Source organism: Aethalodelphis obliquidens, unplaced genomic scaffold, assembly GCF_003676395.1.
Source record: "Aethalodelphis obliquidens isolate GAN/ISIS:26980383/991018 unplaced genomic scaffold, ASM367639v1 scaffold51, whole genome shotgun sequence".
Lineage (NCBI taxonomy): Eukaryota > Metazoa > Chordata > Mammalia > Artiodactyla > Delphinidae > Aethalodelphis > Aethalodelphis obliquidens.
Genome location: NW_020837995.1, coordinates 9,967,816 through 9,992,575, shown reverse-complemented (window position 1 = coordinate 9,992,575; position 24,760 = coordinate 9,967,816). Strand labels below are relative to the sequence as shown.

At 38.4% G+C, this 24,760-nt stretch overlaps 1 protein-coding gene across 6 annotated transcripts in view; it reads right to left on the bottom strand.

The window, feature by feature from the left end:
- The window catches only part of GANC (glucosidase alpha, neutral C), a 76,710-nt gene that overhangs the window by 36,149 nt on the left and 15,801 nt on the right, over positions 1-24,760 (bottom strand). For 4 of the 6 annotated variants that reach the window (XR_003428196.1, XM_027084014.1, XM_027084015.1 and 1 more), the window contains exons 5-12: positions 22,242-22,424; positions 15,764-15,812; positions 12,791-12,857; positions 11,278-11,374; positions 10,034-10,214; positions 9,652-9,805; positions 3,027-3,262; positions 335-461 (exon numbers count right to left, since the gene is read on the bottom strand). Coding sequence is in view for 5 of the 6 variants with exons in the window: in XM_027084014.1 (XP_026939815.1) it covers positions 335-461; positions 3,027-3,262; positions 9,652-9,805; positions 10,034-10,214; positions 11,278-11,374; positions 12,791-12,857; positions 15,764-15,812; positions 22,242-22,424 (1,094 nt within the window). In the remaining variant the exon portion in view is untranslated. The remainder of the gene's footprint in view (positions 1-334; positions 462-3,026; positions 3,263-9,651; positions 9,806-10,033; positions 10,215-11,277; positions 11,375-12,790; positions 12,858-15,763; positions 15,813-22,241; positions 22,425-24,760) is intronic. The other 2 variants (XM_027084012.1, XM_027084016.1) reach the window with 2 other exon arrangements.

Below are 24,760 nucleotides of genomic sequence, written 5' to 3'. Positions count from 1 at the left end.
ACAGGGAGAGAGATTGCAGGATTCTTCTTCTTTCTTCCTCTTTCTCCTCCTCTCATTTTCTCATTCCCTGGCTTTTAATTTTTTGCTTAGGGAAATAGCAAGTCACTGGGGTTTGCTTGTTAATTTTTCCTTCATTCATTGACTTATAAATGTATACAAAGAACACTGTACCAGATGTTAAATGAAAGATATAAAAGAAGATAATACTATCATCTTTAAGGAAAGGCACATAAATGTAGCATGTGACAACTACAAGAAATTAGAAAGATGGCCATGCAACCTTCATTAGTTGGGACTAAACAGTGGATAACAGGTGTATCAAATGACATCTTACCAGGCCAGCATACACCTTCAAAGTCTCCCCCTTCATGATTCCTCACAAAGAAGCCCTGTTCTTTGGCCTTAGCATACACTAAGTAGTCGGGATCAATCTTGATGTGGGGGTCACTAATGACCACAAGCTGTTAGGACATAAAGGTTTAAAGATTTCATCAGTTTTATATGAGCCATATGTTCATTTACTTGTTTTCATCATAGTTTTGGCATTCAAATTTTACTCAAAACAACTACTATTACTGAAATATTTCAGACACCAGTAAAATCCTATAAACTTTCATGGGTTTATGGGAATATAAATTGATATCAGAACCAGGCCCGTCCTTTTTCACAATTATTGCTGCCCCACCAATACATGTTCTTAAGATCACATTTATTAGGCTTCTATCTCTCTGTGGTGCTGGGTGCTTTACATAAAGGATTAAGCAGGCAAGGTCCCTGCTCCCTAGAAAGCCAGAGGCTAAGATAACACAAAAGAAAACATTAAAGAAAAGAAACTAGCATATTAAAAACAAAAAATAATCCCCAAACCTAAATATGGTACTAAATAAGGAGGCTTGAGAAGAGCTGTGATCACAGCACTATTCTCCAGTATCTCTCCCTGCCCTTCTAATACCATCACTTCCACCTACTCGGGGGCCTCAAAACCACTTTATTTGGCTAGAATAACCTTCTAATAATCCTTCCTCATATCTATCCAAATCTATTCTACACACTAAAGTTTAATTCTCCATTGCTCAAAAACTTACAAAATTTTTTAATTGTGGTAAAATATGCATAACATAAAATTCACCATCTTAACCAATTTTAAGCATACAGTTCAACAGTGTCAAAAAGATTCACAATGTTGTACAATGTCTAGAACTCTTTTCATCTTGTAAAACTGAAACTCTATACCTATTAAAAACAACTTCCCGGGACTTCCCTGGTGGTCCAGTGGCTAAGACTCCGTGCTCCCAGTGCAGGGGGCCCAGGTTCAATCCCCGGTCACGGAACTAGATCCCACATACCACAACTAAGAGTTCGCATGCCACGACTAAAGATCCCGCATGCTGCAAGTAAAAGATCCCACGTGCAGCAACTAAAACCTGGTGCAGCCAAGTGAATAAATAAATATTAAAAAATAATACTCAAACCCCCCCCCCCAAAAACAGAAAAACAACTTCCCACTCCCTCCTCCCCACCATCCTTTGGCTACCACCATTCTTCTTTCTGCCTCTATGATTTTGACTACTCTAAGTATTACAGATTAGTGAAATCATATAGTACTTGTCTTTTTTTTTTTTTTTTTTTTTTTTGGTTTGGCGGGCATGGTTTTTTTTTTTCCGTTTCGGAGCACAGGCTCCGGACGCGCAGGCTCAGCGGCCATGGCTTACGGGCCCAGCCGCTCCGCAGCATGTGGGACCTTCCCGGACCAGGGCACGAACCCGTGTCCCCTGCATCGGCAGAAAGACTCTCAACCACTGCGCCACCAGGGAAGCCCAGCATTTGTCTTTTTGTGACTGGATTATTTCACTTAGCATAATGCCCTTAAGGTTCATCCATGTTGCAGCATGTATCAGAAAGTCCTTCCTTTTAAAGGCTGTATAATTTTGCATTGTATATGTATACCACGTTTCCTTTATCCGTTCATCTGTCAATGGGCTCTTGGGCTGCTTCCATAATAAATGCCTGATAAATGGTAGGTGTTTATTAACTGGGAGATTAAGAATTAACAGCATTGGCTCTGACCACCTGTGAAAGGCCTGGGGCTCAATGCAATGGGTTGAAAAGGCAACTTTAATCTCGGATCCATTTATGTGATACATATGGGGTTCCTCCCTTTTCCTCTCTTGTTTTTTTCTCCTTCACCCTTTTCATTATTGCTATCACTCCCCCCCCGCCCCGCATTACACACTTTCCAGTGTCTTCTCCCTGTCCTCATTTTCTATTTTAGTTCTTTCCTTGGCCATATGGACAGATGGAGTCCATCAGGGAAGCATGCAGGAAAAATGGTGTAATAAAGAATCTGACTCCATTTCTGAGTGACTGTTAAGAGTTTCAAGCCCCATCACTCCCCCTTAGCCTTCCACCCACATCCGTGTGTACTGACAGAGAAAGCCCTGATGCGCCCTTCTTTGATGCCAACAGGAAGTTCAAACCACACAAGCCCCGGTGCATGCACAGGAATCCTCACTCCAGTTCAACCCTCTAACCACCTTAAAACCTTAAAACCTGATCCTGTCTCCTTTCCCAGCTCTCTCAGGCCAATTTCAAAGGAGCTTGGGAGCTAGTCTGCTCCCCCAAGAACACCTCACTATGGGACTAATTAGCCTTTTCATACCCTTTTGGTGCCAGTGTGACATACTCAATCTTGACATCAAAATCAAATTTTGCATCATGGGGTGCATCCATCACAGCACTACAGGGTGGCCACAACGAATGGGACTGAATGCTAGGCCCCTTCATCCTTACGGGGACCTAGACCACTAAGGCAGGGATGGATGGACTGCTAAGGCAGGGATGGATGGCAGGGATGGCCGCCTTCTCACCATTGCTTTTCTGTTATCACAGTTACAGTTACAATTGAAGGTACTATTTTCCTGGCCATTTTTTACCAGATGGTTCTCTTCCACTAATGTATCAAGGCAACTTTAAAAAATTTAAAAATGCTTTGTAATGAAAAGGTTCAGAGTGCTGGCTTATTTTACCTTACGTTTTTTGCTCCTGAGCAGCTCTTGCATCCTTTTGGGGTTTGGGAACCTTTTCTTGTCCCAGGTGAAGTACCTCTTGCCTTCAGTGTGCTCTATGTCCAGCCACATGACATCGTAAGGAATGTCATGTTCATCAAATCCTGCATCCACTGCCTTTACATCACGCTCATCTTCGTAGTTCCAGCGGCACTGATGGTACCCCAAGGAGAAGAGAGGGGGCATGGCTTGTGTGCCTAAAAGGGGGAGATGACAACTGAGCCAATTACCACCACAATGATAATTATACAGTTGATAAATGTTTCCTGAATGTCTACAAGGTCTAAGCACTGAGCCTGGTACTTAGAATATCAAGAAGAAAGCAGAGTCCCTACCCTCAAGTGCTGTGGGACGGCAGAGGGGCTGATAAATTTTGGCTGCAGTGAAGTATGGAGTCTTGAAAGGCTTCACAGAGGTGGTAACACTTGGTTAGAACGTTGAAGAATAAGTAAGAGTATTCTCAGGCAGGGAGAATGAATAGATCATTGAGGCACAGGAAATAGAAAAGATACGGAGGCAGAGAAGGACATGATAAGCTTAGGGAAAAATAAATATTCCAGGGTGGTTACACTGTGAAGGAGGCCAGCAGAAGATGACACTGGAGAGGGTCAGTTTGTAAAGGACCCTGTAGTTCAGGCTAAGGACTCTAAATCTTCTTGTATAGGAAGTCATCAAAAGTTTGGCAAGATGTAACCTCAGCAGACTATGTTTTAGAAAAATTAGTTGGGAGCAGACTTGAAGGCAAAGAAACTGAAGGCAGGAAGAACTGTCAGGAAATTATCATCAAAACATTTACTGATAACATGGAGGACATCTGGTCAACCACTTGCATTTATCTCCTTCCCCTCTTAAAGTCCCACTAAAATCAGAATAAAGAAAAGAAAGAAAGGAAGAAAGAAAAGAATAAAACCACAAGAACAAAGAGAATGGGAGAGGAGTAATTTCAACAAAATTTGGAAGGCTGCAGGCAGGGGTGGTGTGGTAACTATTGAGCAAAACCAAGTAAGCTTTCACCAGAGTGCTTATGAGGGGGATGACGACGAGAAGGGTTCATCCCTGCTCCCAGAACACTAGCAGACAGGAGAATTCCCCCCTCCACCTCAACACGAGAGTGTAAAACTCATCCAGGTACACAGAGCTTCCAGGCAGAACCTTATTCTTATGCATGGATAGCCAAGGATCATCCAACATTTGAGTAAAGCCTCCAAAATTAGACAGAGGGACTCACATAAAGAAATAGAGTAAAAGGATCTCTGAGAAAATAGGGGCAATACAAGGAATCAAAGTAAATATCAAAATGTTATCATTAGTACCTCTGGGAGATGAAAAAAAGTTGCACCCATAAAATAAGACTAGGGTAGCATAAAACAAGTATAAGATATTAGAAACAAGGAACAATCAGAGGATAAGAAAGAGTCTGCAGAAATGAGAAATATGAGCATAAATGGAAAGGCCTGGAAGATAAAATTGAGAAAATTGCTCAGGATTGGACAAAAAAGAGAAGATTATAAAATCTGTAGAGTAGAAAGAGAAAAAGGAGGTGAAGATATTTTCAGGGGAATAATAACTTTTCCAGAACTGAAGGATACAATTCTCAAGAATGAAAGAGTCTACATCTAATATGCAATTATTTTAAAAGGTCTATATCAAGGCATTTGGTTGTAAAATTTCAGAGTTTCAGAATATTAGAAATTTCAGACTATCAGAGATAAAGAGAAGATATGTCAGAGAGAAAAGATAGATCATATACAAAGGAACAGAGTTCAGAGTGATTTTGGAACAAGAAGATAGATTATAGAGAAATGCCTTCAAATTCTGAGATAAATAATTTTCAATCCAGTTACCAAATTATCAAACAAGGGTGAAAGTAGGAAAAGAAGATGTTTTCATATCTGCAAAGATGCAAAAAGTAGACCTCTAATGCACTTTCATAGGAAACTACCAGAAGATGCTTCAAACAATGAACAAAAACCAGGTTAAGGGCTTCCCTGGTGGCGCAGTGGTTGAGAGTCCACCTGCCGATGCAGGGGACACGGGTTCGTGCCTCGGTCCAGGAGGATCCCAAATGCCACGGAGCGGCTGGGCCCGTGAGCCATGGCCTCTGGGCCTGCGCGTCCAGAGCCTGTGCTCTGCAATGGGAGAGGCCACAGCAGTGAGAGGCCCACGTACCGCAAAACCAAACAAAAAAAAACACCAAGTTAATAAACCACGAAAAAGAAAAACATGGGCCCCAAGAAGGGAGAGATCTACCACCAGAAAACAGAAAACAGTAAGTCCTAGGGTGACAGCTGTGCGGGGAGCCTAGAGAAAAACAGTCCAGATAGAGATCTGGGGGTAAGTCTCCAGGGGAAAAAGTGGAATGGATAAAGCATCTGACACCCCTGAGCATTGGAAAAATGTAAACACTGAATGTTGATTAACCAAAAATTATGATATAACAATGTTGGGAGGAAGAGGTAAGAGGATATTATTGAACTAAATCCTCATTAGGTGTTAACAGATAATCTATAAATTTATAAATCAGATTTCTTTGACCATGGTGGCAGATCCACTGTTTTTGAAGCACTTGCCTGTAAATCAGACTATTCTCTCTAATAACAATGTTGAAAGGGGCTGTAGGGGGGCTTTGATGGTACTTATTCCTATATGGGTGTCTTCCACAAATTCTCTGTTGTTCCTCTCATCAAAATTGGAATCAAATTCTTCCCTTGCAAATGGGCTAGACTCAGGAAATTTTAACAATGGAATGCAGCAGAAATGATGCTACATTACTTTGATTTTTAACAGTTTTATTGATATGTAACTCATATATCATACAATTTACCCATGTAAGGCATACAATTCAATGTGGGTTTTTTGTGGGGAGTGGAGCATATTACACTACCAATTAAAAAAAATTGTGGTAAAATATATGTAACATAAAATTTGCCATTTTAACCATTTTTAAGTGTACAATTCAGTGGCATTAGTTACATTCACAGTGTAGTACCAGCATCACCACTAGCTGTTTACAAAATTTTTATATCACTCCAAACAGGAATTCTATAACCACAAAGCAATAATTTTCTGTTACTCATCCCAACCTTCAGCCCCTGCTAACTGCTAATCTTAACTTTTTGTCTCCATGAATTTACCTACTGTAGGTACTTCATACAAGTGGAATCATGTTATATTTGTTCTTTTGTGTCTAGCTTATTTCATTTTGCATAATGCTTTCAAGGTTCATCCATGTTGTAGCATGTATCAGAACTTCATTCTTTGTTATGGCTGAATAGTATTCCATTTTCTGTATATACCACATTCTGTTTTTCTTTTTCTTTTTTTTTTTTTTTTTGCGGTACGTGGGCCTCTCACTGTTGTGGCCTCTCCCACTGCGGAGCACAGGCTCCGGACGCGCAGGCCCAGTGGCCATGGCTCACAGGCCCAGTCGCTCTGCGGCATGTGGGATCCTCCTGGACCGGGGCACGAACCCGCATTCCCTGCATCAGCAGGCGGACCCCCAACCACTGTGCCACCAGGGAAGCCCTATCCATTCATTTTTGATGAGCACTTGGCTTGTTTCTACCTTTCGGCTATGGTGAATAATGCTGTAGCGATCATTGGCATACAAATATCTGTTCAAGTCCTTGTTAAGTTCCTTTGAGTATGTATCTAGGAGTGGAATTGTTGGGTATATTAGTTAGGGTTCTGCAGAGAAACAGAATCAATAGGATGTGTATATATGTGTGTATGTATTTGTATATATACAGAGAAAGAAAATGATTGATTGATTTTAAGGAACTGGTTCATGTGATTGTGGGGACTGGCAACTCTGAATTCTGCAGGCAGGCCTGGAGACCCAGGGAAGAGTTGAAGTTGTAGTTTGAGTATGAAGACAGTCTGGAGACAGATTCCTGTTTCTTTAGAGCATACCTCAGTCCTTTTCTCTAAGGTTTTCAGCTGATTGTATGAAGCCCACTCATGTTACGGAGACTAACCTGCTTTACTCATAGTCTACTGATTTAACTGTTAATCTCATCTAAAAAATAACTTCACAGTGGTATCTAGACTAATGTTTAACCAAATATCTGGGCACCATGACTTAGGCAAGTTGACACAAAATCAATCATCATGCTGGGTCATATGATAGTTCTATGTTTAGCGTTTTGAGGAACTGCCAAACTGTTTCCACACCAGCTGAACCATTTCACGTTCCCACTAGTAATGTATGAGTTTCCAACTTCTCTACATCCTCACCAACACTTATTATTTCCCCTCTTTTTTTGATTTAGTCATCCTAGTGGGTAGGAAGCAGTATCTCATTGTGGTTTTAATTTACATTTTCCTAATACCTAGTGCTGTTGAGCATCTTTTCATGTTCTTGTTAATCCATTTGTACATCTTTGGAGAAATGTCTATTTTAGCCCTTTTCTCATCTTAGAGTTAGATTGTTCCTTTTTATTGTCGAGTTATAAGAGTTCTTTATGTATTCTGGATACTAGACCCTTATCTTATGTATGACTTGCAAATACTTTCTCCCATTCTATAGGTTGCCTTTTCACTTTTGTGGTAATGTCCTTTGATGCACAAAAGTTTTTAGGTTTTTTTTTTTTTTTTTTTTTTTGCGGTACGCAGGCCTCTCACTGTTGTGGCCTCTCCCGTTGCGGAGCACAGGCTCCGGATGCGCAGGCTCAGCGGCCATGGCTCACGGGCCCAGCCGCTCCGCGGCTTGTGGGATCTTCCCGGACCGGGGCACAAACCCGCATCCCCTGCATCGGCAGGCGGACTCTCAACCACTGCGCCACCAGGGAAGCCCAGTTTTTAGTTTTAAATAAGTCCAACTTGTCTAATTTTTTTTCTGTTGCTCATGATTTTGGTGTCATAGCTAAGAATCTGTTGCCAATCCAAGGTCATGAAGATTTATCCCTGTTTTCTTCTAAGAGTTTTATGACTTTAGCTCTTATATATATGTCATTGATCAATTTTGAGTTAATTTTTTGTATATGGTGTGAGATAGGGGTCCAACTTCATTCTTTTGCATGTGGATATCCAGTTGTCCCAGTGCCATGTGGTTAAGAGACAATTCTTTCTCCATTGAATGGTCTTGAACATTTATTGAAAATCAATTGGCCAGAGATGTATGGGTTTATTTCTAGACTCTCAATTCTATTCCATTGGCTTATATGTCTATCCTTATGCCAGTACCACACTGTTTGGATTACTTTAACTTTGTAGTAAGTTTTGAAATCGGGAAGTATGAGTCCTCCAACATTTTTTTTTCAGGACTTTTGGGCCATTCAGGGCCCTTTGAAATTCAGTATGATTTTAAAGATCAGCTCTTCCATTTCTTAAAAAAAGGCCATTGGAATTTTGGCAGGGATTGTAGTAAATCTGTAGATTGCGTCCAATAGTATTGCTTGCTTAACAATACTAAATCTTTCAATACACAAACATGGGATTTCTTCCCATTTATCTAGGCCTTCTTTAATTCAGGAATTTTTTGTAGTTTTCAGCATACGAGTCTTTCACATCCTTGGTTAAATTTATTCCTGGGTATTTTATTCTTTTGGATGTTATTGTAAGTGGAGTTGTTTTCTCAATTTCTTTTTTAGATTGTTCATTGCTGGTGTATAGAAACACAGCTCATTTTGTGTGTTGACCATGTACCCTGCAACTTTGGTTAATTGTGTGTGTGTGTGTGTGTGTATTCTTTGGGATTTTCTATCATATAGTATCACATCATCTATGAATAGAGATAATTTTACATCTCCCTTTCCAATTTGGATGCCTTTTATTTCTTTTTCTTGACTAATTTCTCTGGCTGGAACTTTAACTACAATGTTCAATAGCAGTGGTGAAAGAGGGAAGCCTCATCTTGTTTCTGATCTTAGGGAAAACCTTGCAGTCTTTCACCATTGAGTATGATGTTAGCTGTGAATTTTTCATAAATGCCTTTTATCATGTGGATGAAGTTTCCTTTCATTCCTAGTCTTCTGAATGTTTTTATCATGAAATAGTGTTGGATTTTGTCAAATGCTTTTTCTGCAATCAATTGAGATGATCTCATATCTTTTATTTTATTTTATTTATTTTTTTTGCGGTACGCGGGCCTCTCACTGTTGTGGCCTCTCCTGGCGGCATGTGGGATCTTCCCGGACCGGGGCACGAACCCGTGTCCCCTGCATCAGCAGGCAGATTCTCAACCACCGCGCCACCAGGGAAGCCCCAATCTCATATCTTTTAAAGATAAAATGCTTTTATAGTGCTAAAGCCACTATATTTTAATGGAGAAGAGAACATAGAAAAGTTCAGGTTGGGATACTGGTCATCTGAGATAAAGGAAGAGAAAGCCCAGGGGTTAAAAGGCTCTAAGGAAGGCAGATGGTGAGTATTAGGGATTAGAGAATGGAGAGTTCCAGCCCTAGTGGAATGTTTAACCAAGCTGAATGGGATGAGAGTGGGAGGAGAAATGCTTGCTTCTTTAAAAGCTTGGGTAAGTTGTTTATAAATACTATATGGTGTACAACAAATATTAATTTACAGTGATTCTACATGGGATAGAGGAAATATAATGGAACAAGAAACTGGCACTTCCACATGCAAGTACCTGTAAGGTATGAGTACTGCTTGAAGACGTCAGAAGGTGTAGGTCCTGTCAGCAAAAAAACATCAATGATTCCACTCTCTGACATCCAGTGCACATCAGTTTGAGATCTGACCTTTTGTCTAACAGCAACTGGGCCCGTCTGGGTCAATGCATCCTGGAAAAGGAATGGAATGAAGGTCTGAAAAATTTCCCTCTAACCCACAACACCCATCCATATGTGTGTAATAGTCTGATCCTTTAGTACATACCAATAACCTTCACTGATTATACTGCGAGGACTCTGGAGGCAGAGGACTGCCATTAAAAGCCCAGAGCTACAATTACACTTCAGTGGCTTTGTTTCTTCTGTGATTATGACATGCAGTCATGATCCATTGCTCACCTTTACAGCAGGCTCTGTATTGATCTCCACTAGTGTTTCTGAGGCATTTAGCCAAAAAATGCCTAGAGTCCTGCCCAGTTTGTGGGCCAGGAGATAAGGCACTGAACCATAAATGCCCATTTTGTCATGTATTTTATATCCATAGACATCTAGGTTATAAAGACGGTAAGCATCTCCATCACTGAAACACACAAGGAAGGATTACCAATTACCACTGCATATATATTCTTAATGAATATTATAGCTCCATTCTCCCCTGCATTCTCCCCTTGGGTACAATACATCTTTCAAAGCTCAACTCCTAACACTTCCCTAAAGGTTTCCTGACCCAATGTGGGTGAATATGATCCTCCTCCTTTGATTCCTTTGGCATCCCCTCAGGCTACTATTGGCGTGTATGATCTCATATCTTAGATAGCTTTTCTAAATATCTCTTGTGAGGTGAGGACCATTTCCTGTGAATCCTGCATAATAGCAAGCACACAATAAATTGACAAATTTTGTATTTCTCTGTCGTGAAAGCAAAATGATAGTATCCTAACATGTTTCCACAGTACTGAGTAGGGAAAGATTAGGAACTGAATTGAGGTGGGGAACACGGAGCTCAGGTTGGTGTGAGAGCAACACAGTTTCTGATTCACTTGTCACTATGTCTCCCTATTATCTAAACAGCATCTGAACCTGGCAACTTTGACCAGACTCTGTTTCTCTTTGGTTCCGCTTCCTCTTAGAGTGATACCCCTGGCATTTGTTTGTCAATAGTGTTAGTTTGAAATAATCTCCCCGAGGGAATCAAAGGTGATATGAGATGCCACACTCTTCCATTCTCTGGCTCACTGTCCTTTTTTGGTAAAAGCCTTTTTCTAGGTCAGTGATCTTCACAGTGTATTTCCCAAGGTTCCACAGAAAGGCCTTGGGAGGTGAAAGCAAAACCCGGGGAGGTGATATTATGAAGCTCTCCCCGCTACTTCAACCACAGCAGCTCCATATTTTTACTTCCTCTATATTTTTAGGTTCAGCAATACAGTTTTTATAATTGTCTTCTTTTTGCCAAAATATAAAAATTGAAAACCACTGCTCTGGGCGATCATTAAAGGGAAATTCTTAAAGATCTACAAGCAATATCAAGAGGGGAAAGGCCAGATACATATTAGCACTGGCTCAGACATCTCACATATTTTCCTTTCAAACTTTTCCAGTCCAGAAACCAGAGCCTCCTGTAAGAATTCTTGTTTTCACTTTACCTTGTATTTTTAAGTTGGTGTGATTCTGCATGTTGCGGGATCCCATAGACATGCTCAAACCCATGCAAGGAGAAATCCAAACCAATGGAGGCAGGACCTGCAGGGACCAGGATAGTGACTGAGTTTTGCTTCTCAGTGGGACAATCGATTAAGGAGATTCAGCAACTATAAGAGCAGCAAGATGACTAGACTAGGGATCAAGAGACCTGAGCTTGCCCTGATCAATCAGTAAATCATGTATGCTGACTCTCTGTACGGTTATATTTAGGTGTTGTGGGGATACAAAAATGCACATGGCAAAGTTCTGGGCACTTATTAGTTATGTTTCCTTAGCTGTGTGCTAAAGTTCTCTGTGTCCTCATTTATAGTAAATCTCCTTTCTATCTGTAAAATAGGATTACAAAGTTTTAGATTTTTTCCCTAATCTAAATTTTCCAGAAATGTATTGCATACTTGTTTGCTTTAGGAAGCAGATGATAGCGAGCACTTTTAATACTTACTAGATGAAAGGCTGGGTGTCTTCTGCCTGACGGTTCATTCTTACTGCATACAGAAACTATAAGGTCAAGGGCACCAGGAGGACCTTTCCTGGCTCCTCAAAATACCCCCTTCCCTGTGATTGTAGATATATAAATTTCCTTTAGCCAAAGACAAGTCCTTTATCTAACAATTATTTTAGAGATATGGGGAAAATGAAAGTAACTAGGAGAGATAACATTGACTTAAATTCCCTCTCAGGTAAAAGTATTTGCCATCAAATGGTCCTTATTTGGAGGAGTTTATGGAAATGGGGTGCTTTAGGTAAGGTAAAAAGGATTATAATGTTACAGAAAGGGGAGCTTTAGGGCCCCTCTACTTATAATTTTTGGGCACATGTCAGTCCTGATCATTATATGAGGCTATAGAAATAGATGCTAGAACAGAGATTCTCAAGGAGTTAGGGAAGGTCTGTTATTCCCCAGGGTAGGGAGAAATAAGGAGAAAAGTGAGTATTTTTTCCAACTAAATAAGCCCCAAGTATTTGAACCGTGTCTCCTAAAGGGACAAATTCCTTCCCAGCCACCTACACCCTCCCCCTCCATCACTAAGCCTAGTGAGAAATGTCACATGATGCTCACATAAATGATGGGGAGGCCTGGAAAAGGCTGAGAACCACTGCATTGAAATGTTGGAGGCAATGAGCTCTAGAACTTGGTTTCTCATCACTTGACTCTCATAAAAATAGAATGTAGAATTTGCAGCTGTCTGATTCACTGCATAGTGCAAGCAGTATGCGGACCTCCATGAGACCAGAAACTCCATAAGGCCTATACTTCTACGCTCCCCACAAGTCATACACTCACTATTTCTCTATTGCAATGCATTACTGAAGAATAGGGGACCCAAACATGAGATTTCTGTTCACCTTACAGAAGTCATGTGTTTAGGTGCCAAAGCTCAAGGGACTTTTAGATAGAGACTTTTGGCCATTTTGGAAAGGTCTGTTTTAACACTACACCAGTTTTAATTGTACCATTATCTTTGACATCCACAAAATTTCTGAATTTCTCCTCCCACAGGCCCAGTTCCTCTTGATTTTCCTGTTGGCACAAAAAAAGGGAGCAAACTGAGGTTATATATTGCAACAAATGTTGTTACCACAATAGCACATTTATTTGATTAAAATATTAGACTGAGGAAGTGATTTCATCTTTTAAAAGGCCAATTTGTGATATCAGTATATTAATCAAATTAGATCTATGTTCTATATAAACGCCATTAATCATCCTTATGATCTATAGCAGACATGAATATATTTTTTATTGTGGTAAAATATACGTAACTTAAAATTTACCATTTTAACCATTTTTAAGTGGCATTAAGTACATTCACATGTTGTACAACCATCATCACCATCCATTTCCAGAATTTTTACATGCTTCCAAACTGAACCTCTGCACCCATTTAACAATAATTCCCCATTCTCCCCTCCCCCCAGCTCTTGACAACTACTTTTCTATTTCCTGTCTTTATGAATTTGACTACTCTAGATATCTAAGTAGAATCATAAAGTATTTGTCCTTTTGAGACTGGCTTACTTCACTTAGTATAATGTCTTCAAGATTCATCCATTTTGTAGCATGTATCAGAATTTCCTTCCTTTTTAAGGCTGAATAATATTCCATTGCATGTATATACTCCATTTTGTGTGTGCATTCATCTGTCAATGACTCTTGGATTACCGGATTGCTTCTACCTTTTGGCTACTGTGAATATCATTCTGCTATGAACATAGGCTGCAAATATTGGTTTGAGTCTCACTTTCAGTTTTGGATATATATCCATAAATGGAATTACTGGATCATATTGTAATTCTTTTTTTTCTTTAATTTTTAATTATTTATTTATTTTTATTTTTGGCTGCTTTTGGTCTTTGTTGCTGGGCATGGGTTTTCTCTGGTTGTGGCAAGCAGGGGCTACGCTTTGTTGCGGTGCACGGTCTTCTCATTGCAGTGGCTTCTCTTGTTGCGGAGCATGGGCTCTAGGCACACGCAGGCTTCAGCAGTTGCACCAGGCGAGCTCAGTAGTTGTGGCTCGCGGGCTCAGTAGTCATGGCACGCGAGCTCTAGAGTGCAGGCTCAGTAGTTGTGGCGCACAGGCTTAGTTGCTCCAGGGCATGTGGGATCTTCCTGGACCAGGGCTCGAACCCGTGTCCCCTGCATTGGCAGGCGGATTCTTAACCACTGCGCCACCAGGTGAGCCCCTCATATTGTAATTCTATGTTTAATTGTTTAGGAACTGCCACACTGTTTGACGTGAATATCTTTAAAAGAGCCAAAATGATGTGAAAGCACTTTGCAAAATGCAGTCTTTTACATATGTAAGGCAAAACATTTAGAATCAAATAACTTGGGTCTCTTCTGAGAGACCCTAAGCAAAGATTTTGGCTGAGATGGGCACCTTCCCCCCTGCTTCAATTAGCCAAACTACTGGCTGTGTTCTTGTGCTGGATGGAGAAGTCAACTGGGATGGCCACTGCTCAGGTTCACTATCTTTTGACCTAGAGCCATGAACTTTCAAGCTTTACAAAAGTCACCTTGTCTCTGGTAAAATGAAAAAAGTTTTAAAAGAATTGTGTGTGTATGTGAAAAGCACATTTCTTTTTAAAAAGTGAGGGACTTCCCTGGTGGTCCAGTGGGTAAGACTCCGCACTCCCAATGCAGAGGGCCTGGGTTCGAACCCTCATCAGGGAACTAGATCCCGCATGCATGCCACAATTAAGAGTCCGCATGCCACAACTAAAAGATCTCTCATGCTGCAACTAAAAGATCCCGCATGCTGCAACGAAGATCCTGAGTGCCACAACTAAGACACAGCACAGCCAAAATAAATAAATAGATAGATAAATAAATAAATAATAATAAAGTGAGCCCTTTCCCTATTTCTAGGCTGTTTCTTCATAATTAAATCTTCTGTAAAGTGAGTCTGTTTTTTTTAAAACGACACCTGAATTCTTTTTTTTTTTTTTTTTTTGCGGCACATGGGCCTCTCACTGTTGTGGCCTCTCCTGTTGCGGAGCACAGACTCCGGACGTGCAAGCTTAGCGGCCATGGCTCACGGGCCCAGCCACTCCGCAGCATGTGGGATCTTCCCAGACTGGGGCACGAACCCGTGTCCCCTGCCTTGGCAGGCGGACTCTCAACCACTGCGCCACCAGGGAAGCCCGACACCTGAATTCTTAATGTGGGATTATTATCCTGAGGTCTAGATAGGCTTTAAAGTTTGTGAACTCCCTGAAACAGTAGGAAAAAAATTTTTTTTCTACAGAGGTGGTTCACAGCTTTCATCAGAGTCCTGCAAAGGGGTGTTTGACTCAAAACCACTATCTAAGCTATATGATTAGAGGTCTCCCAAAAGCTAATATAACATATTGTCACAAAGCTGTGTAAGGCACAAATGTGTTAGTTTTTATCTTCCCTATTTGAAAATGGAAAAATTATTCTCTCTCATATTCATCAGTATGGGCCAGTTCTCAAGAGGGAGAAGCATTTGTCTTATTGCACTGGAAATATTTTTCACCATTCTTCGTGGCCATAGCTACTGTCAGGGTTCCTTTAAAGATGTGTGGGGCTTTGGATGAAGAGACGATTTCTGGAATGTCCATTCTCCAGAATTTAGCCAAAATAATCTTTCCGAAACAGAAATCAGACCATGTATCTCTGCTGCTTAAGACCTTTCCATAGTTCTCCTTTGCTCTTAAAGTCCAAAAAAGTTAATGTGACTTAGAAGAATATAAGCTCCATGATAATGAGGGAATCGGATTAGTTTGATGATACAGCACCAATTCCTTGAACAGTGCCTGGCCTACAGGAGGTCCCATTTATATGTGGTAAAGCATTTACCAACTACCCACCTGTATAAGGGAAGAACAGACCTATTATACTCCACATAATGATGATGATAGTGAAAAACATTTTAAAAAGATATATTACTCTATGTAGATTACCTGAGTGGTATCATCTGATGTATCCTCCTCATTTTCCTTGGTGGCTCTGCTGTAATATAAAGTTGTTTCACTCATGGCAAGACTGACAATTTGTTCAATGATAAAGATTTCCATTTCCAAATATTGAGACCCCATAAATTATATCCTTTAACTTATTAAAAATAACATCATTATAAAAATAAATTTATGAAATTAAACATTTATGATGAACATTAATCCAACAGCTTGATTTCTTATAAAATATAGAGAGATTTGAATTTCCTTAAGTCTTTTAAAAATACATTAATCAGTTTTTTTATTATAAATGTAATACATGTTCATAGTATTTAAACAAAACGTAAGCAAGGTAGAACACAGTTCCTCTCGCGCAATATTACCCTAGAATGGAGCAACATGATGCACTGTCTTGCACAATGATGACAACTTATTCTAACACCTATAGTTGTATTTGAGTGCATATTTCTTCCATTCTTAACAATACTAGACTTCATGGATTTTTTTTTAACTCTTTGCCAATCTAAAGTTTTAGAAAAGATAATGCATTTCAGTTTGAACTTGTACCATTAATGATGCAGACTACCTTTTTATACATTAAATGGTATTTCTAGTTCTGTGAATTGTCTATTCATACTCATTATACATTAATTTTTTCTTTAGTGTAAAATGCAGCATGCATATAGAAGAGTATATAATGTATGCACAGAGTTTAAAGAATAATACTAAAGTGAACAATTATGAACCTACCAGTGAGCATAAGCAACAGAAATGACTTGTTCTTTTGGAGTTCCTATGTGCCTCTCTTCAAATGCATCTGCCCCCCTAATATTTGCATTCAATGCTACAAATTTCCCTCAAAGCACTGCTTTTGCTGCATCCCACAAATTTTGATGTTGTATTTTAATTTTCATTTAGTTTGAAATCTTTTCCTTTCTTTCTTTTTAGATTTCTTCTTTGTGTTATTAAGAAGCATGTTGTTTAATCTTCAAGTATTTTGGAATTTTCCAGCTTTCTGTTGTTGATTTCTAGTTTAATTGCATTGTGGTCTGAGAGCTGGCATTGTATGATATCCATTTGTTTAAATTTGTTAAGGTGTGTTTTATGACACAAAATATGGTCTTGGTGAATGTTCCATGTGAGCTTGAGAAGAATGTGTATTCTACTGTTGTTGGATGAAGGAGACTATAGATGTCAATTATAGCCAGCTGATTGATGGTGCTTTTGAATTAGAATATGTCCTTATTGATCTTCTCCCTGCTGAATCTGTCCATTCCTGATAGAAGGGTGTTAAGGTCTCTAATTGTAATAGTGGATTCATCTATTTCTACTTGCAGTTCTATCATTCTTGCCTCAAGTATTTTGATGCTTTGTTATCAGGCACATACTTTCCCTGTTTTGAAGTTAGCTCTTTCTGAAATTAATATAACTACTCCTATTTTCTTTTTTTTTTGAGAGTTGGGAGTTAAGTTTTATTGGGGGCAAAATGAGGACTGCAGCCCAGGAGACAGCGTTTCAGATAACTGAAAAACTGCTCTGCTATTTTCTTTTTTAAAGATCATAATGTTATCATTTATTGGATGAAAAAAACAAAGAAGAAAAAGAATTGTTTTGGAATGTTTGGGGGAAAAACAGCTTGCTTATAAGTAAAATTCTTTCTCTTTGAAATGAGTTAGTAAAAAAGAAAACAATCTTCATTATATGAAATAACATCCCCAGGTAGGAAAAGCAGCACACAAGAATATATTTTTGGATATAAAAATTTATATTTATATATAGTTATGCCATCAGCAGCATTCAAAATTAGCTGAGTATCTATACAATTACACATATTGATTCATGTTTTAACGAAGTGTTTTAAAAGCTCATCATATTAGAACATGCACAATATTCTGAAGGCATATAAATTCCCCATGGGTTTCTGAACATCCTTACCCTCAACTTCACAATCAGAATGTACAAAAGCAGTGAAAGATCAGAGTTCAGAGGTGTTTTATTTTTCTTTTCCTTGTTCAAAGTGCCTAAGTCAAGCAAATATATTGAAAAAGGCAAAATAAACACTTTGCATAGCAGAAGATTGCAAGATTGCATGTAAACGATGATTCTCCTTTAGGACATTACACAAGTACAAGGTACATCTGTACTTAGAATAAGGCTCATTACCTCTTCTTGCAGCATGAATGTTCAACAGGCAGAGAGCAACGTTCTGCCCAGGGACCAGTCTCAATTTGGTCTCAAAGAATGCCTCCCAAGGATCCACAAGGACAATAAGTCTAGGCAGCCATTTATATCAGGGAACTTTTGTCCCCACTATGTCTACTTTTTGGTGCTGTCTGTTAAATGTAGTGACATTACTTTGTTGTGAATATACACATTAGTGTTATTACGATGCTGTGGACTGACCTTTCACTCCAAATAGCCATGTTCCCCCCATCTAGTGAACTCACTCTTCCCTGGTTTCAGTTCAGCCCGTCTATAGAAATTTTTTTTTACATTTCCAAGCCCAGTGTCAGTTTATCAGCTCCTGCTAAGAAGGATATAATTTTATTTGGTCAATTTACATTAACAATATGGTTGGCCTGTTAAACTTTAGCCATTCTAATAGGTGTGTGGTAGTACATCACTGTTGTTTTAATTTGCAATACCCTAATGACTAACGGCATTAAACATATTTTTCAAGTGCTTATTTGTCACTTGTATATCTTCTTTGGTGAAATATCTGTTCAAATCTTTTGTTTATTAGATTATTTTCTTAAATTTTGAGAGTTCTTTCTATATTATGTCAATCCATACAACTTCTTTATTAGATATATACTTTGCAAATATTTTCTCTTAGTCTATGAATTATCTTTTCATTCTCTTCATATAGTCTTTTTTTAATATACTAAAGCTTTAAATCATTATACAGAGGGATTAATATCCCTTTTTTATTGTTGAATAATATTTTATTATAATTGATTATGGTTAATTATTCAGGTTTTTTCTAGTTTTTACTATGACAATGCCACAATAAACACCTTCATACATTTATCTTAGATACATGTGTGTTTGATTACAACAGGACAAAGTCCCAAAACTGGTACTGCTAGTTCAAACGTATGCATATTTTAAATTTTAATGCATTTCCAGATCATTTCCTCCAGTTTGAAGCAACTCATACTCAAATGAACAAAGTCTAAGGCCTGGATGAACCTTGAGGACATTCTTCTAAGTGAAATAAGCCAGTCACAGAAAGATAAATACTACATGATCCCACCTATATTAGGTATCTAAAATAGTCAAATTCATAGACTCAAAGAGGAATGGTGGCTGCCAGGGGCTAAGGGGAGGGGGAAATGGGGAGTTACTAATCAATGGGCATAAAGTTTCAGTTAAGCAAGATGAATAAGTTCTAGAGACCTACTGTACAGCACTGTGCCTACAGTTAACAATACTGTATGGAACACTTAAAATTTTGTGAAGAGGGTAGATCTCATGTTAAGTGCTCTTACTACAGTAAAATAAAATAAAACAAAATAAAACAAAATAAAGTAATTAATAGTCAATGCAAATTAAAGGAAGAATAATAACCTATTTCTTCATATAGTCTTTGAATGGGCAGGCATTTTTACTTTTGGTTATATCCATTTAACCCATTTTTTCTTTTGTGGATCATGCTTTTGGTGTAATATCTAAGACATCTTTGCCTGATCCAAGGTTTCAAGATTTTCTTCATTGTTGTCTAGAAGTTTTATAGTTTTAGGTTTTACATTTAGGTCTATATTGTATTTTGAGTAATTTTCTTTTTTTTTTTTTTTGATTGACGTTTCATTCTTGTTTGTGGCAACTTCTGAGCTCCTCACATGCCAGACTGGAAATTACAAGTCCTTGCCTTTTCATTTTGTTCAAGTTTTTTTGTTTGTTTGTATTTTGTTTTTGTGGTTATAATAAAGTTTAAAGTTTAAAATTTCTAAGTAATCGAATCAATCACCCTTTTTCCTTATGGCTCTTCAGTTTTTCTTACACTAAGATTCTTTAAATTCTACATTTTTTCCTATTTTTGTTTTCTTGTGTGCTTTATTTTTATTTATCTGGAATTCATTTTTGCTAATGTTCTGAGGTTAGGACCTTACATTTTTTTTCCAAGTGGATAATCTAATTTTCCTAACACAAAGATAAATACAAATAATGGAAATATAAACTAGTACACAACCTCTATGGGAGGCAATTTGGAAACATCTATCAAAAGTACAGATGTACAAACCATTTGATCAGAAATTATACTTCTGTGACTCTGGTCTATGGATATACTTGCATGTATGCAAAATGACACATATACAAGGTTATTCATGAAGTAAGTAGTTGTAAAACAGTATCAGAAACAACTTTAAAGTCTACTAGCAGGGATTAACTAAATGAATCACAGTGTAACCATATAATAGAAACTATGTAGCTGTTTTAAAGAAATTAGAAACTACCACATTGGTAAAGGGAAAAAAAGCAAGGTACAGAATAATGTGTAAAGATGATATCATTTGTGACAGGAAAGGAAAAAACAAAGAATACATTAATCTTATTGTATAGGCATAAATTATCTCTGGAAGGATACACAGAAAACTGGAAACACTGATTACTTTCAAGGATGGAATGAGGTAGCTCAAGCACAAATGGTGAGGGAGACTTTTCACTATATACACCTTTTTTTTTTCACATCTTTATTGGAGTATAAATGCTTTACAATGTTGTGTTAGTTTCTGTTGTACAACAAAGTGAATCAGCTATATGTATACATATATCCCCATATCCCCTCACTCTTGAACGTCCCTCTCACCCTCCCTATCCTATCCCTCTAGGTCGTCACAAAGCACCGAGCTGATCTCCCTGTGTATATACACCTTTGTACAATGTGCTTATTTAAAAAAATAAATAAAAATTAAAAAGCCCAACTTAGATATCACCTCTAAAACAAAAATAATGGGAGTTTAGTAAAAGGAAAAAATGTTTTAAATATTAATGCTTTAAATATAAATAAATAATGAATTAAATATAAATAACAAATACACAGGGATTTGTTATGCTATTAGTATTTTCAGTCAAAAAAAGTAATTGAATTATATTCATAAGGCACTAACAGAGTAGGTGGCAGGATTATGGGTATTTTTTCTTCTTTTCAATATTTTCTATTTTTCCTTCAATGAACACATTTCTGTGATAAAATAAGTCATTTATATTTTATAAATTTATAAATTTATTTATTTATTTTTGGCTGCATTGGGTATTCGTTGCTGCACGGGCTTTCTCTTGCTGAGGCGAGCAGGGGCTACTCTTTGTTGCGGTGTGTGGGCTTCTCATTGCGGTGGCTTCTCTTGTTGCAGAGCATGGGCTCTAGGTGCGTGGGCTTCAGTAGTTGTAGTGTGCAGGCGCAGCAGTTGTGGCACATGGGCTTAGTTGCTCCACGGCATGTAGGATCTTCCTGAACCAGGGCTTGAACCCGCATCCCCTGCATTGGCAGGTGGATTCTTAACCACTACACCACCAGGGAAGTCCCAAAATAAGATTTTTTAATATTAAAATTTTAAAATAGAAATAAGTTGAAACTCAGAAAAAAATCACTATGTTGAATGCTTTCTGCAGCTCATATAAGATGTTCATTATTTGGGTAAAAATAGAAAGACTGGAGGATTTAAAGACAATATTGGTAAAAATGGAAGAAGAATCTCCTTCTACTACTATCTTCCAATTCATGCGACCCACACACAAACAGCTTTGATCAAATGGTTGGTTCCAGAAAATTCCTGGACAACTATTCAAGTCTAAGGTAACTCATGTTATTCTAAGGAGGTAAAATGAAATTCTGAAGACATGTTAGTTCACATTAGCATCTATCAAGTTAACACGGTGTGGGCTTCCCTGGTGGCACAGTGGTTAAGAATCTGCCTGCCAATGTAGGGGACATGGGTTCAAGCCCTGGTCCGGGAAGATCCCACATGCTGCGGAGCAACTAGGCCTGTGTGCCACAACTGCTGAGCCCACGTGCTGCAACTACTGAAGCCTGTTCACCTAGAGCCTGTGCTCCGCGACAAGAGAAGCCACCGCAATGAGAGGCCTGTGCACCGCAGTGAAGAGTAGCCCCTGCTCGCCGCAACTAGAGAAAGCCCGCGTTCAGCAACGAAGACCCAATACAGCCAAAAATAAATAAATATATTTATTAAAAAAAAAAAAAGTTAACAGGATGATTTTTTAGAAGGATGTGTAGGGTAGAGAACGTCCTCAGTCAAACATATAGGATGTGTTAAGAGTGTCATCTTCACAAATGTCTGAGAATAATTTTTGTCATCAAGCCTGCATTCACCTGCACAGGTGAAAAGATGAAATTTCTCAGAACAATATCCCAGCAAATAAGGCAAACCAGTTTTCTATGGTGATGTATTATCTATTTAGGCAACTGGTATTCACAGTCAGGTTTTCTTAAGTTCTTTATGTGTTAAGTAATGTGCAAAAATACCTTTGCTTGGGAGGAATCTGCAGCTGCTCAAAGTACAATTGGCCCAGGGAGTTTATGCTCATCACAACCTCTTCTTCAGATACCAAGTCTATCTTGAATGGGTTTGCTGTGATGTGACACTTCAGATCTCCTTTTCCATTTGCCAATACAAGACTGCCTGTATCCCCTGAGCATGAAATCAGCCTGGAAAACAAGGCAGGAAGAGAAAAATAAATTGCTGTAGGTTTACATGGCTCAATGCAATTCTCAATTCAAATTAGTAAATCAATATTCATGTGACATAGCACAGATAAGGCAGTAGAGAGCTGTAATTGAGAGCATGGGCTTTGGTGTCAGAAAGACTGGACTAAACATAGCTCTCCCACACACTAGGTGTATAACTGTGGACAAGTTAATCTTTCTAGTTCTTGTTTTCCTCATCTGTAAAGTGGAAATGATAAAAGCAAGAACAAATAGAGATTTTTGAGAGGATTAAATGAGATCACACATGTAAAGCACTTGGCAAAGAGCCTGGCATATAATAAGCGCTCAGTAAATGTTAGCTCTCATCATCATTATTACTTTGGTCTGGTAACAAGTTGGTGCATAGAATTTAAACATTTTGCTTTTCTTTCTCGTTCCAACCCTACACTCAGAAACTGAGTAAATAACACAGATTCGGTTATTGATTCACTCAGTCCAAAGTGAGATGGAAAGGTGAAACTTTTGTTTATTTATCACCTAACTTCCAACAGCCCAATCAGACACGTACACTTTTTGGATGCTTTGGATCCCCAGGAGTTATATAAGCTCAGAGACAGCACTTAAAATCCCTAGGTCTATCATCAGGAAAAAAAAGGGAGACTCAAATCAACAGAATTAGAAATGAAAAAGGAGAAGTAAGAACTGACACTGCAGAAATACAAAGGATCATGAGAGAATACTATAAGCAACTATATACCAATAAAATGGACAACCTGGAAGAAATGGACAAATTCTTAGAAAAGTACAACTTCCCAAGACTGAACCAGGAAGAAATAGAAAATATGAACAGACCAATCACAAGCACTGAAATTGAAACTGTGATTAAAAAACAAAAGCCCAGGGCCAGATGGCTTCACAGGTGAATTCTATCAAACATTTACAGAAGAGCTAACACCTATCCTTCTCATACTCTTCCAAAATATAGCAGAGGGAGGAACACTCCCAAACTCATTCTACGAGGCCACCATGATCCTGATACCAAAACCAAACAAAGATGTCACAAAAAAAGAAAATTACAGGTCAAAACCACTGATGAACATAGATGCAAAAATCCTCCACAAAATACTAGCAAACAAAATCCAACAGCACACTGAGAGGATCATACGCCATGATCAACTCGGGTTTATCCCAGGAATGCAAGGATTCTTCAATATATGCAAATCAATCAATGTGATACACCATATTAACAAACTGAAGGATAAAAACCATATGATAATCTCGATAGATGCAGAAAAAGTTTTTGACAAAATTCAACACCCATTATGATAAAAACTCTCCAGAAAGTGGGCATATATGACGAACCCACAGCCAACATCATTCTCAATGGTGAAAAACTGAAAGCATTTCCTCTAAGATCAGGAACAGGACAAGGGTGTCCACTCTCACCACTACTATTCAACATAGTTTTGGAAGTTTTAGCCATGGCAATCAGAGAAGAAAAAGAAATAAAAGGAATCCAAATTGGAAAAGAAGAAGTAAAACTGTCACTGTTTGCAGATGACATGATACTATACATAGAAAATCCTAAAGATGCCACCAGAAAACTACTAGAGCTAATCAATGAATTTGGTAAAGTAGCAGGATACAAATTAATGCACAGAAATCTCTAGCATTCCTATACATTAACAACAAAAAATCAGAAAGAGAAATTAAGGAAACAGTCCCATTTACAACTGCAACAAAAAGAAAAAAAAATACCTAGGAATAAACCTACCTAAGGAGATAAAAGACCTGTATGCAGAAAACTATAAGATACTGATGAAATAAATCAAAGACGATACAAACAGATGGGAAGATATACCATGTTCTTGGATTGGAAGAATCAACATTGTGAAAATGACTATACTATGCACAGCAATCTACAGATTCAATGCAATCCCTATCAAATTACCAATGGCATTTTCACAGAACTAGAACAAAAAATTTCACAATTTGTATGGAAACACAAAAGACCCTGAATAACCAAAGCAATCTTGAGAAAGAAAAACAGAGCTGGAGGAATCAGGCTCCTTGACTTCAGACTCTACTACAAAGCTACAGTAATCAAGACAGTATGGTACTGGCACAAAAACAGAAATATAGATCGATGGAACAGAATAGAAAGCCCAGCGATAAACCCACACACATATGGTTACCTTATCTTTGACAAAGGAGGCAAGAATATACAGTGGAGAAAAGACAGCCTCTTTAATAAGTGGTGCTGGGAAAACTGGACAGCTACATGTAAAAAAAGAATGAAATTACAACACTCCCTAACACCATACACAAAAATAAAC